Raw genomic sequence first — 13,309 nt, 5'->3', positions numbered from 1 at the left:
AGCCTCAGCCAGTGGAGCCCATTTGAACTCCATCAGGCGAGCATAAAATGAAGGAACCTTCTCCTCTAGCTTAAGTAACATGAATCCTCTCTCTCAGCAAAACCCTCTGTTACGATTGTCATGATGCCTTTTCTGACTTGCGGCATCGGGGAACCGGATGAAGGGTATGTTTTCTTCATTTTTACATGCCATTTTGAGAGCCTGCAATAAGTCTAATGTAAGCTAGAAATGCATTAGGATAGTCAGAGTAAGGAAAAAATTAAGAAAGGAGAATTATTTTTGTTAAGGGTGTAGGTCATTGGTCTGGTGCATCCTACCACAGCGGCCAAAATCCGGCCCTGGCGCTATTATGAAGGCCGCCATAGTGGGATAAAGGCCGCCAGAGCAGCCATCATCTGGGATGAACAGTAGACGCGACTATGGCGTCTCTTCATCCCAAAACCCCTATTTTCGACAGAATTCCAACACGTCATAGTATATAAACTACCCTAGAACTAGAATAAGCAATTATTTTGGCAAAATAACCCCTAAATACCCCTCAAATTCAAGTTTTCGGCAAAGAGACTTTTCAACTTCTCCCAACCTTTTCAGTATTGATTTGATTAAATTTCTACGAAATCCTTACTCCCAGAACGTCATGGATATGTTGGGAACGTAAGGGAAGTGTCCATGCTATGTTTATCTATCAAAACAAGCAACCTACTTTTACTTTTGAATAACTACACAAAAACTGGCTTTTTTGATCAATTAATTGTCATGCAGTCGTTGTTAATCAAGTATAGAAGTAATGTGCGTAAGGAACAAGAATATTTCTTGACTTTTAAAGTTCGCAGGAGAGTGATCTAAAGGATTTTGGGAGAGTATTGGGAGTTTAAGGGAGAAATGGGAAATATTTTTCCCTTTTTCCCCCTTTTCTGGTTCCCGATATCATACCTCAGCGGGAGGTCCTCGCCACAGCGGCCCCGTCTCAGCGGGAGGGCTGCCACCTTGGTGGGGCAGGTTGTGTCATATTAAACGTGTTTGTTTCCTTCATGTGTTGCCTCAAATTTTCTTCTAGTCTTTGAGAATAGTACTTTACTTGTATCAACTAGTTAAAACTCACCACTGGTCATGATTCTATAGTGGACCAATTCTTTAATGTAAAAGTAAATTGAAATAAGGCTCGTGATGTTCGTGCACTAGTCGTTCGGAGATAAACGAGGGGTAAATTGGTATCTACTATAACGACCTGAAACGTCGTTATTTAGGATAAAGAAAAATCCAGGAAAACTTTGGGACATTGTCCCGCCAAAGTGCGCCAGATGCCGCTAGGGCGGCGGTATCACAGTGGGGTAAGCTAGCGCCAGGGCGGGATAGGCGAGGCAAAACGTAAATTACCAAAAAATCCTATTTTCTCCATCTTTCAAAATACCCAAATAAGTCGTAAAACACCCCAGAAACCTCAGAAAAGCTGCTCTAATCTTGGGAAGGAAGGAGAAAGAGATTTCTAGCATGAAGATGGTGATATCTTCTGGATTCTTGGACAAATTCACCGTCACAAAGCCTGGATAATCGGAACCAAGGCCAAAACTCTGTGCAGCTGCTTGGCACCCAGGTAGGCTAGGTTTTTATGAATTGAGTAGTTTAAATATGTGCTCACTGCGTAATATATGTAAATCAATGGTAGGGTTTATACGTAGACCTTCTTGCACCGAGTGAATTTCATGTGTAATCTCTAGAAATCAAAGTATGTGGGTTTTCTGCCTTGAGAAGACTAATTGATGACTTTGTTAGGGCTTCTAGAATTTCTATCATGGATAGAATTGGTGCAAGAATAAGAATATGAAATCACGAATGGAATTAGATTTATGAATGTATGCTACATCATAAATTGGAGTGATTGAATTTGGGACTTTATGATGAATTATGAATCAAACCCTAGAAAGAAGCCTTAGATGATGAACTAGTGGTTAAGAATGGTCAACTAAATGTTTACATGATATTGATTGAGGAGTAGTTCGTAGGTGATTGTTGTGATTTTATGATTGTGTGATGTACGTTTCTTCTTGCTTCATTATGATACATGTATGTAAATGAATGCTGCATTATTGATCACACTTGTTGTAAATGAGATGGTTGAATTATGATTGCCATGAAATCGTGACGTAAATGTATTCTCTTAAAGATATACTTATGATTGTGATTGTGGTGTGTGTATGGATTGGTTTCCACGTTTCGACATAACTAACTTGGATAAGTTTCCGCATTTCGGCATAACTAACTTGGATCGATTGCCACGTTTCGGCATAACTAACTTGGATCGGTTTCTACGTTTCAGCATAATGATGGGATCGGTTGTCACGTTCTGGCATAAATATTGGATCGGATTCCACGTTTCGGTATGCTAACTGTTTGGGTTTGGGTTCCGTGAGAGGACCAAGGATTTGATTTAAAATGTGAAGTTGTTCGTAAGTGTCGTTGATATTGTATAGGTTTGCTATGCGCATGTGAATATCTGGTGGTATTGACTTATATATGTTGAACTTATTGGGTATAGTAGAAGGGCAAAGTTTTCAAGGGGAAAGGTAGTGTTCGTGATGTAAATTGTTAGTAGGAAATGACACTTGAGAAGGGGATTTGGGGTGAGTACATAGTAAGATTGATATAATAGACCACGCGACAAAGGTGGGGTAATAATAATAAGAAAAAGGTGAGGGTATGACGTGAGCGGCTAGTTCGAATGTGGTAGTTGTGTTGCGGACTTGTCCATGTGTTAGATTGGTTAGGCTATGATCATGAATCTAGTAAGTAAGTTGACTGGGAAGTGGGTTAGTGATTAAGCGTACAAGTGTGATTTGGTAGGTATTCTACGAGAGGGTAAAGGTGGAGAAGCAAGTGGTTTAATTCATGATCTTACTAGTTGAATTCTTATGTTATGTGGTGGGCATCGGGTTGACCGATGATACCTACCAGTATGTGTGTCTATAATGATACTACTCATGCTATGTCTTTTTGACATAGTTTGGATGTAGGTTGGGGATGTTTCTCTAGGTGAAGATGAAGAAATTCCCCAGCAGCTTCTATTCTTCCTTTCGCATGGTGGGAGTTGTGTCTTTTATTTATCTTGTCCAGTTGTACACTTAGTAGCTCTACTACATGTTTAGACTAGATCCATGGGTGTTGTTAAGTTACTTTGAAAGTTTTAACTAAAAGTCTGTCTAAAGATATTATTTATAAAATCATGTTATTTTATTTATCTCTGTTTTTCTTAATTTTTCTGCTTTGTTTTGACTATTGGGATATGAAGGTTCTCCTACTTAGGTGTTAGAGTGGGTACCCACACGGCCCGATGGGTTGGGTAGTGACAATTCTTGACACTCAACTCAATATAAAGCAACAATAAAATATGCAATACATCGAAAGCTTTGAAAACAATAGATAGCAAGTCAATGTATTAGAAATACAATGTAAGTCTGTTTGTACACGAGCATGAAAAGTAAACTATGTTTGTATATAAAAATACAAAATAAACTCAGTGTATAAAAGAATACAAAATATCTCTGTGGGAGTTTCTCTAACTGACAACTATCAATATGAGTTATGTGATAATACAACGTCTCATCTACACTGCCAGAACTGTCTAATACTCTGCCAGGGTATTTGACCTACTAACTAAGTGGATCCACTACTCTATTAGAAAAACCATTAAGGAATCATCTAAAATGTATGACCCTTTCTACCCACGTTTGCTACATGGTTTATGGGGGCTATGAGTCATCTAAACTCTCCCCTATATTAGTGTTCAATACTACTCCTACAATATACTAGCTCATATGTTTAAAAACGTAACTTTTTCTATGGTTTGAGATTATTACTCAAAAACATTTTCTCTTAAAAGAGAAGGTACTCAAACTCGTCAAACCTCTTTTGGAAATCTTAGTTTCCTCTCATCTTAAATGTGTAGTTCCCATATATCATTTTAAAGAAAAAGAACTCAAGTCTGCTCTTTCTCAAAAACATTTCAAAATCATATTATAATATGATCATTAATGACTCGGGAAGTCATGCTGCATAAACATTGATGGTATCTCTAGATACCATACTGCTCTTACATTGATCACATACTCAATTGTCATACTAATCATGATTTAGAAAACTCTTTTCTCAAAACTCATCCTTACTTTCTCAGAACTCAGTTTAAGAACTCAAGTGTTGGCTTTAAAAAGCTTTTTTTAAATTTATAACTCCACTCATAGGGTTCATGTGGAATTATGAACATGAACGACTCAAATCAGGGATCTCAATAACAATAAAGAACCACAATACTCAGAACTCAAGACTCAATGATACTACTCATATCTAGACTGCTCGACCTCAGGGTCTAAATAACAATATGGATCTCATGTATACTACTCTTCTCTTTCGCATACTTACTTCCTCAAAACTCAGTTTAAAACTCAAGTGTTGGCTTTGAAAAACTTCTCATGATTTAAAACTCAAAATAGGCTTCATGTTGAATTATAGATATGAACAAATCAACTCAAGGATCTCAATAAAAATATAGAAAATCAATAATTTAGAATAAAAAATTTAAAAGAACCATGAACTCAAGAACTCAAATAAACTTATCTCAAGAATACTCAAATCTAGGGGTAGAATCTTAGATTTCTCTTTTACAGATTTGAAAGAAGATGTAAGGTGTGGGGATGAACTAGTCCAACACTATGATAGACCCAGGGGCGGAGCCAATAGTGTGTCAGGGGTTTCACCCGAACCCCCTTCGGCAGAAAATCTTACTATTTATACATGGTTAAAATTATTTTTTTGTATATATTGTAGATGTCGAACCCCCTTCGATTAGTTCGTATATTTACTTTTTCAGATTTTGAACCCCCTTATTAAAAATTCTAGCTCTGCCACTGATGATAGTCTTACATACATTGAAGAATAATGTTCTTGATGAACTTGATTATAAACCTTGAAACCCTAGCTTAAAGATACGATCAAGAAAATGTTTCTTTAAATTCTTGAATTAGTTTCTTTAAATTTCTATGGCCAAGAATTATGATTTTCATTAGTGATTCATTTTTATATGGAAGAATTTGAGTTGGAAAGAATGGAATTCTTCGAGAAAAACTTACCTTGAAGAAGAATCTTGAAAAACATTGGAAGAATCTTGAAACATATTGAAAGAATCTTGAATGAAGTCTTCTACTTTGATTTTTCTTTAGGGTTTTGTCTTAGGGTTTGAGAGAGAAGAGAATGATGGATTAAAAGATGAAAATTTAATTGTTTTGAGCCTTTTATTAGTCAAGAAATTTGTTTAGGGTTTTCTTGGAGTTAAAAAGAGAAAAAGGACCATTTTTTATGTTTTTCCGTCGGTTAATTTGTAACACTGTTTCAGGTTACTAAAATAGTCATATCTTTTAACTCAGAAATTGGAGTGACGTGATATTGGTGGAGTTGGAAAGTAGATTTAAATACCTTTAATTTGATAGGCTATGGGCCACGTAACTCTTTATATTCAAAAAGATATGGTCGTTTGAAGTTGACCCAAGTAGAATTCTACATCAAAACTTAATCGATAAGGAAACTTCAAGAACACTTATCAAGAACTCATCAAGAAATCAAATTGCTTAATATTTATGGATACATTCCCAAAAGAAACTCATGATTGGCCTGTGGGTTAACAAACCCAACACTATAGAAGTTTAGATACCTCAAAGAACTAGGTTCTTGGCGAAATCTAGAATTTCTTGAACTAACGCTTGAAACTTTGAACTTTTTCTCCTCTTGAATATTCTCTCTAAAACCCTAAACTCTTTTGGGGATGAATGAAACTGTTTCTAATCAGTTTAGACTCCTAAAACCTTACTAAAAACCTTTAACTCCGATTGGGTAAGTAAAAGACCAAAATACCCCTCATATTTTTGGGTAACTTTCCTTATTTGGACAGCCCAACTTTAAACGGGCATATCTCCCTTATACGAGCTCGAAAATCAGCAAACTCGGCGGCGTTGGAAAGAGGATTCCAAGACCATTCATTTGATATCTTATGGGTCTCCTAACTCATTCTGTGCTAAAGATGGTCATTTGAAATTGATCTAAAACTTAAAAGAACTAACGAATGACTTGAATGAATTCTCTTTAATTCTTTTTGGAACTCAAGGTTCTATATCAAGTGACATGACCTTAATACTTAAGAATTTTTAAATTCCTTGGTAAAATCCTACTCATAACGAAGGATGGTTCGAGTCTTAGTTCATAAAATTTCTGGGATGTTACAATATGTGAGACATTTTTATAATAAGGGTATATCAGTTCTAAATGATAGAGTTGAGGGATTAATCAAACCCCTTTCCTATTAAATTATGTAATTCTTCATAACAAAGCTAATACACTCCAACTTACTTGATACATTATTCTTTTTATTTCTACATAAAATGAGAAGTATAAAGTTAATTATTTTGTTTTTAAAAAAAAGTTAAGCAAATTGATCCATTTTGAGTGACTTAGAAAAACAAAAATTAAGAACATCACCCAACAAAGAGTGACTTAAAAGTAATTTTAAAAAATAAATAAAAGTTTTTAAAAAATCACTCAATTGGGAGCAACTTTAATTTTTTTTTTAAAAAGAAGTGGACCAAATTGCTCAATTTGGAGCGACTTCGAAAAGAAAAATGATGAAGCAAAACACTCAAATATGAGAGACTTTTTAAAAACAACTATTTGTTTAGTTAATATAAAAATAAATCGCTCAACTTTTAGCATTGTCCATTTTGGTTAAATAGAAAAAGAAGTAGTCCTTTGTGTATTTTAGTTTTAAAAAAAAGGGGCCCTTTTGACTCCCGACTCAAGAATCATGCAGGTGTACAAAATCGTACCTTCTTGCAATCTACATATTGTAGTCAATTGCAAGCGCGGATGGTCGTGCTACGATTAAGAAGAGATAGTAACAAGACAGCTCTCCTTTGGCATGTCAGCTTTAATATATAGTTGCATGCCAATAGAGAGTAGCCCTATCATTGTTTCTCTTATTATCATTCACCAACTCTTCTTTCTTTGTGTTAGGATATTAAGAAGAGACAATAACAAGGCATCTATCCTTTGGCGTGCCATCTGAAATAAACAATTGCATAGAGCGTAGTCGTAAACCTATTTCTTTTATAAATTCAAGTATATATTTTCCTTCACCAACTCTCTTTTTTTCCCTCATTTTTCTGCTTTTTTTTATCACAGAAGAGCCTTCCAAGACTATATAGTTAATTATTTTTCAGTTTAAGATATGGTATAAACCCATGGAGAATCAGCATATCCTGTCATTTTTATGATGTGTGGACTGTGGATTTATCTTCTTTCTTTTTATAGGGTCGGAAAATGACTAACTTTTGTATCTCAATAGCATTTCATTTCATGAAGCTCCTTTATGAAAATATTTTCATCAAATTCCCCCTATTGACTTAGCCATGAATTTAAGATGTAGAAATAAGTTCGTTGAAAGGAGGAGATATTGCTTGATTTGTGACTATGAAGTGAGTCATTTGAGTATTCTTTTACAACATATCCTTTGTCATAATCCTCTTCTCTTATCCATCTACTTTTCTATTTCAAGTCTATTTTTGCTTTCATGTGGCTTTTCAATTTTTAGAGTGTCAGTCTCACTTTATTAGGAGCTTTTTGTGTCTATGATGAAGTGTGCTTGACTCTTTTACAACATATCCTTGGTTACATTCTTCATCTTCCTCTTCTTTTTTCTGTATCGACATTTCTTTGCAACCTCGGAAATGTTTTCAATTTAGGATCTGGAGTGATTTCTTGGAGCTTAAAGAAGCAGTATGTGGTTGCATTATTATCATCATGAGGGAGTGTTGAATATTGATTTTCAAACGTAATTAGAGGTTCCTATTTATTTGGCAAAGTAACACGTTTGTTAGGAGTCCGAATTGAGTCAAAGAATATCTTCTATTAGTTGCTAATATTTAGCTTAGTGGATAGGGTTGTGGTTAAGTTAGTGGGTCATGTCTCTCTTAGGTGGTTGAGTTTTAATTCCTATTTAAAGTGTCCTATGTATTTGATTTTAAAATATCAGAAATATAACGTTAAAGTTCTATGTAATTCTTCTTTTTTCTTCTTATACGTTGTTTATTCTTTCTTTATTACACAACAATATGCACTATCTTAAAGCAATGATCAAACAGACTCTCATGCTTCCTCCACCGATTCCACAAACAGTTCCTCGAGAATCAGTAAAAGATGTAAATTTACTTGGTTACCATATAGCCGCTGGAACTCAAGTCATCATCAATTCTTGGACCATCAGAAGAGATCCTTTATCATGGGAAAATCCAGAGGAGCATCGATCAGAGAGGTTCTTAAATAGTACTATTGATGTCAAAGGAATAAACTTTGAGTTGATTCCGTTTGGGGCAGGCAGAAGGGGCTGCTCAGGAACTGCTTTTGCTGTTGTGATAAATGAGCTAGCATTAGCAAGGCTTGTGCACAAGTTCAATTTTGCGTTACAAGAAGGGTTAAAACTAGAAGATTTGGATATGACCGAAGGTAGTGGCATCACGATTCGTAGGAAATAACCTCTACTAGCACTGGCCACTACATGGTCTAGTCAGTTATTGTTGGTAGTAAATACTCCTTCCGTCCAACAATAGTTATCCACTATATTATTTTGGATGTTCAACAAAACTTGTCCATTTTATGAAATCAATAAATAATTTTACATTTAATTCCTTATTTACCTTTATCATTAATTATAGTCATTTTATTATTACATTTTTTTAAGACGTTATATTTATTATATTCATATGTGATATAGTAAAAGTATCCTTCTATTTATAGTTTCTTAAAAAGTGTGCAAAGTCAATACTGGACAACTATTGTTGGACAGAGGGAGTAGTTTCATGATATGAAGTAAGTGTACTGGTCTACTACCTTTTTGGATGTTTTTGTACATCTCTTTTATGCAAGGTATCTTATATTTATTATGAACCGCATATAACAAAGGTATCTTATTTTACCCAATGAGTTGTTCCATGGAAATTCATGATTTGTATAACACATTTTTTTCATTGATTCGCTATGGGAATACCTTTATTTCTAGTAGTGATATGTTTCATATTTTAGATAAGAGAGGTGTGCACGTAATCAACAACTTATAATTTTTTTTTTCATTTGAATGAAATAAATTTGGGAATTAATGACAAAGGGAGCTGTGTAATTAATTTGAGTAAATATACATATTTGAGTCAAAAAAAATGTGTGTTTCATCCTAGACTAAATAATGTGAGACTGATACTCGGAAAATAAAAAAGCCACTTGAAAGCCAATACCACCCATATACAAATCTTTCATCAAAACCCGCACAACAGAATCTCCCGAGTCACCACTCCCAGAGCTTGTGTTGAAGGTTAACGCAGAACTGATCGACTATTTTCACAATTTATTTGTCGAGGCTGATATGGTTGAACTCGGAGAAGGCACTAGTGACAAAGATGTGTAACTCATTGGTCCTGATGTCCAACTAAACAATTGGGAGGTCACTCCTCTCCCCATTAAGAAAAAGTCTTGGTAGTCTCTCTTGTTTTCCTTTCTGCTATCCGATTTATTCAAGGATTGTAATTCAGATGGTGTTTTGTTGTTTTATTTCAAAACTTTCTATCTTTCTTTTCAATAGGATGTAATTGGGTTTTTATTCCAGTCTAATATATTTATTTATTTTCTTTTATACAGTTCTTTCTATGTTGATTCTAGTGATATGACATGCATGCAGAATTTTTCATCAGATCTTAAAATCCAATCTAATCATCAACCTAATCCTGAAATAATAAGTCGAGAAGTCAAATATGATGAGGATGAAGTATTTGAAGAAGTAAGCAGGGATTTCGAACATTTTGAGAATAAATCAAACCCAAACATGAGTGAAACAGAGACAATAAATTTAGGAGATCATGAAAATATCAAAGAGACTAAGATAAGTGTACATGCTCGACAATAAAAGAAAGTTATAATCCAGGCACTGTTTGATTACAAGGATGTTTTTGCATCATCTTATGATGATATGCCCGGATTAAGCACTGACATGGTGGTTCACAAGTTGCCGACTGACCCTAAGTTTCTGCCTGTTAAGCAAAAGTTGAGAAAGCTTAAAACTGACATGACTATCATAATTAAGGAGGAAATCACAAAACAACTTGAAGCCAAAGTCATTCGAGTCGCTCAATATCCTTCTTGGTTGGCCAACATCGTACCCGTCCCTAAGAAAGATGGTAAAATTCGAGTATGTGTTGATTATTGTGACTTGAACAAAGCAAGTCCAAAAGATAACTTTCCTTTGCCCAACATCCATATTTTGTTGGACAAATGTGCAAAACATGAAATTTCTTCTTTTGTGGATTGCTATGCGGGTTACTATCATATTATTATGGATGATGAAGATGCGGACAAAACATATTTTATCACACCATGGGGTACCTATTGTTATCGAGTCATGCCATTTGGGTTAAAAAATGTGGGAGGAGTATGACAACCATGTTTCATGATATGATGCATAAATAGATTGAAGTTTATGTGGATGATGTGATCATTGAATCTAAAGGGCGGTCAAATCATGTACAAGACTTAAGAAGATTCTTCGAAAGGCTCCACAGGTATAATCTCAAGCTTAATCCTACAAAATGTGTATTTGGAGTACCGTCAGGAAAGTTTTTGGGATTTATAGTTAGTCGACGAGGTATTGAGTTAGATCCTTCAAAAGTAAAAGCCATTCAGGAATTGCCACCTCTGAAGAACAAAACTGAGGTTATGAGCCTTCTGGGAAGGTTAAACTACATCAGTAGATTCATTGCTCAACTCACAACAACCTGTGAGCCCATTTTTAAGTTGTTAAAAAAGAATGCTATGGTTGAATGGACTGAAGAATGTCACAAAGCTTTCGAAAGAATTAAGATCAAATCCCCATGTGTTGGTTCCGCCTGAGCCGGGTAGATCATTGATATTATATATGTCTGTATTAGATAACTCTTTCGGTTGTGTACTAGGTCAACATAATGTCACCGGGAAGAAAGAGCAAGCCTTTTATTACCTCAGCAAGAAATTTACCACTTATGAATCTAAGTACACTCTTCTTGAAAGAACATGTTGTGCCTTGACTTGGGTAGCACAGAAGTTGAAGCATTATCTTTCGTCTTATACGACTTACCTCATCTCCCGTATGGATCCTTTAAAATACATTTTTCAAAAGCCTATGCTCAGCGGCAGGCTTGCGAAATGGCAAATGTTACTCATAGAGTTTGACATTATCTATGTGGCACGGACCGCAATGAAAGCTCAAGCGTTGGCAGATCATTTGGCAGAAAACCCTATTAATGAAGAATATGAACCACTTAAGACCTATTTTCCAGATGAAGAGTTGTCATGTATCGATGAAGTCATTCACGATATCGATCAAGGATGGAAGTTATTCTTTGATGGTGCCTCTAACAAGAAAGGAGTTGGGATAGGAGTTGTTCTTATGTCTGAATCATGTGAATATTACCCTATAACAACCCAACTTAGATTCTATTGTACTAATAATATGTCAGAGTATGAGGCTTGCATCTTGGGTTTGAGGTTAGCTATTGACATGGGCATCCAAGAGTTGTTAGTGCTAGGAGACTCAGACTTACTAGTCCATCAAATTCAAGGAGAATGGGAGACACGTGACCCAAAGCTTATACCATATCAACATTGTTTACAAGATCTTTGTCAACGGTTTGTGTCAATAAAGTTTAGACACATTCCTAGAGTTTATAATGAGATTGTTGATGCATTGGCAACTTTATCTTCGATGCTCCAACATCCTGACGAAGCTCATATCGACACCCTTTGTACATACAGATTCGTGATTAGCATGCTTATTGCAACATGGTGGAGGAAGAATTTGATGGTAAACCTTGGTTCCATGATATTAAAACATATCTTCAGTCCGAAGAATGTCCTACTAATGCCACTAGTAATCGAAAAAGGACTATTCGACGACTAGCTAGAGGTTTTTTCTTAAGCGGAGGAATTTTGTACAAAAAGACTCCTGACTTGGGTCTTCTAAGATGTGTAAATTCTAGAGAGGCCTCAACAATCATGATTGAAATACACTCCGGAGTTTGTGGGCCTTACATGAATGGATATGTTTTAGCAAAGAAGATACTTTGAGCAGGTTATTATTGGCTCACCATGGAGTGGGATTCCATATGATTTGTTCGTAAATGTCATGAATGTCAAATACACGGTGATTTAATACATTCTCCTCCCTCGGAATTGCATGTGATGTCTTCCCCATGGCCTTTTGTGGCATGGGGAATGGATGTGATTGGACCAATAGAACCAAAAGCATCGAATGGTCAGAGGTTCATCCAGGTGGCCATTGATTATTTTACAAAGTGGGTGGAAGCGGTAACTTTCAAGTCAGTGACTAAGAAGGTCGTGGTGGATTTCATTCATTTCAACATCATCTGTCGATTTGGTATTCCAAAGGTAATTGTTATCGATAATGCTGCAAATCTCAACAGTCGTTAAATGCAAGAGGTATGCCAGCAGTTTAAGGTTGAACATCGGAATTCGACTCTGTATCGCCCAAAAGCGAATGGGGCTGTAGAAGCTGCTAACAAAAATATAAAAAAAATACTTCGTAAAATGGTGCAAGGTTCTCGGCAATGGCATGAAAAATTGCCTTTCCTTTGTTGGGTTATCGCACTACAGTACGTACTTCAGTAGGTGTCACCCCCTATTCATTGGTATATGGGACTGAGGCAGTCATACCTGCGGAGGTTGAGATTCCATCCTTACGAATTGTTGTGGAGGCTGAAATCGATGATGATAAGTGGATCAGAACACGGTTAGAGCAACTAAGCTTGATTGATGAAAAACGATTGACATCCATATGTCATGGACAATTGTACCAGAAAAGAATGGCACGACCATACAACAAAAAGGTGTGTCCCAAACGTTTCGAAGAGGGTCAATTAGTGTTGCGACGCATTCTGCCACATGATGCCGAAGTCAAAGGCAAATTTTCTCCAAATTGGAAAGGACCATTCATTGTAAAGAAGGTATTATCCAATTGTGCTCTTTACTTAGGAGATATAGAAGGAAAAATGACAGAAATGGCCGTCAATGTTGATGCCGTGAAAAGATATTATATATGATTTGATTTCTCAGTATTAGAAACCCTCATGTTTGGACTGGACATTTCAAAGGTTGATGTAATGGAAATTCATGGTTTTGTATATAAGTATTAAGTCATATCTGGCTACCCTTGTTGAGATTTAATTACTTCCTTGGCTCT

General features: G+C 35.8%; 1 protein-coding gene across 1 annotated transcript; it reads left to right on the top strand.

The window, feature by feature from the left end:
* The first annotated feature begins 8,147 nt into the window (after positions 1-8,147).
* Positions 8,148-8,567, top strand: LOC125832800 (cytochrome P450 71A2-like). Its single transcript, XM_049511994.1, has one exon. The coding sequence runs from the start codon at positions 8,148-8,150 to the stop codon at positions 8,565-8,567; it is 420 nt and encodes a 139-aa protein (XP_049367951.1).
* Positions 8,568-13,309: the final 4,742 nt, after the last annotated feature.

The sequence above is a fragment of the Solanum verrucosum genome, unplaced genomic scaffold, assembly GCF_900185275.1.
Source record: "Solanum verrucosum unplaced genomic scaffold, falcon-dt-bn FXZP01000143.1, whole genome shotgun sequence".
Classification (NCBI taxonomy): Eukaryota; Viridiplantae; Streptophyta; class Magnoliopsida; order Solanales; family Solanaceae; genus Solanum; species Solanum verrucosum.
This window is presented reverse-complemented; position numbering and strand designations above follow the sequence as displayed.

What these genes read in the sequence shown, in the direction of transcription:
- LOC125832800 (XM_049511994.1), top strand. Translation starts at nt 8,148, where the DNA reads ATGCACTATCTTAAAGCAATGATCAAACAGACTCTCATGCTTCCTCCA.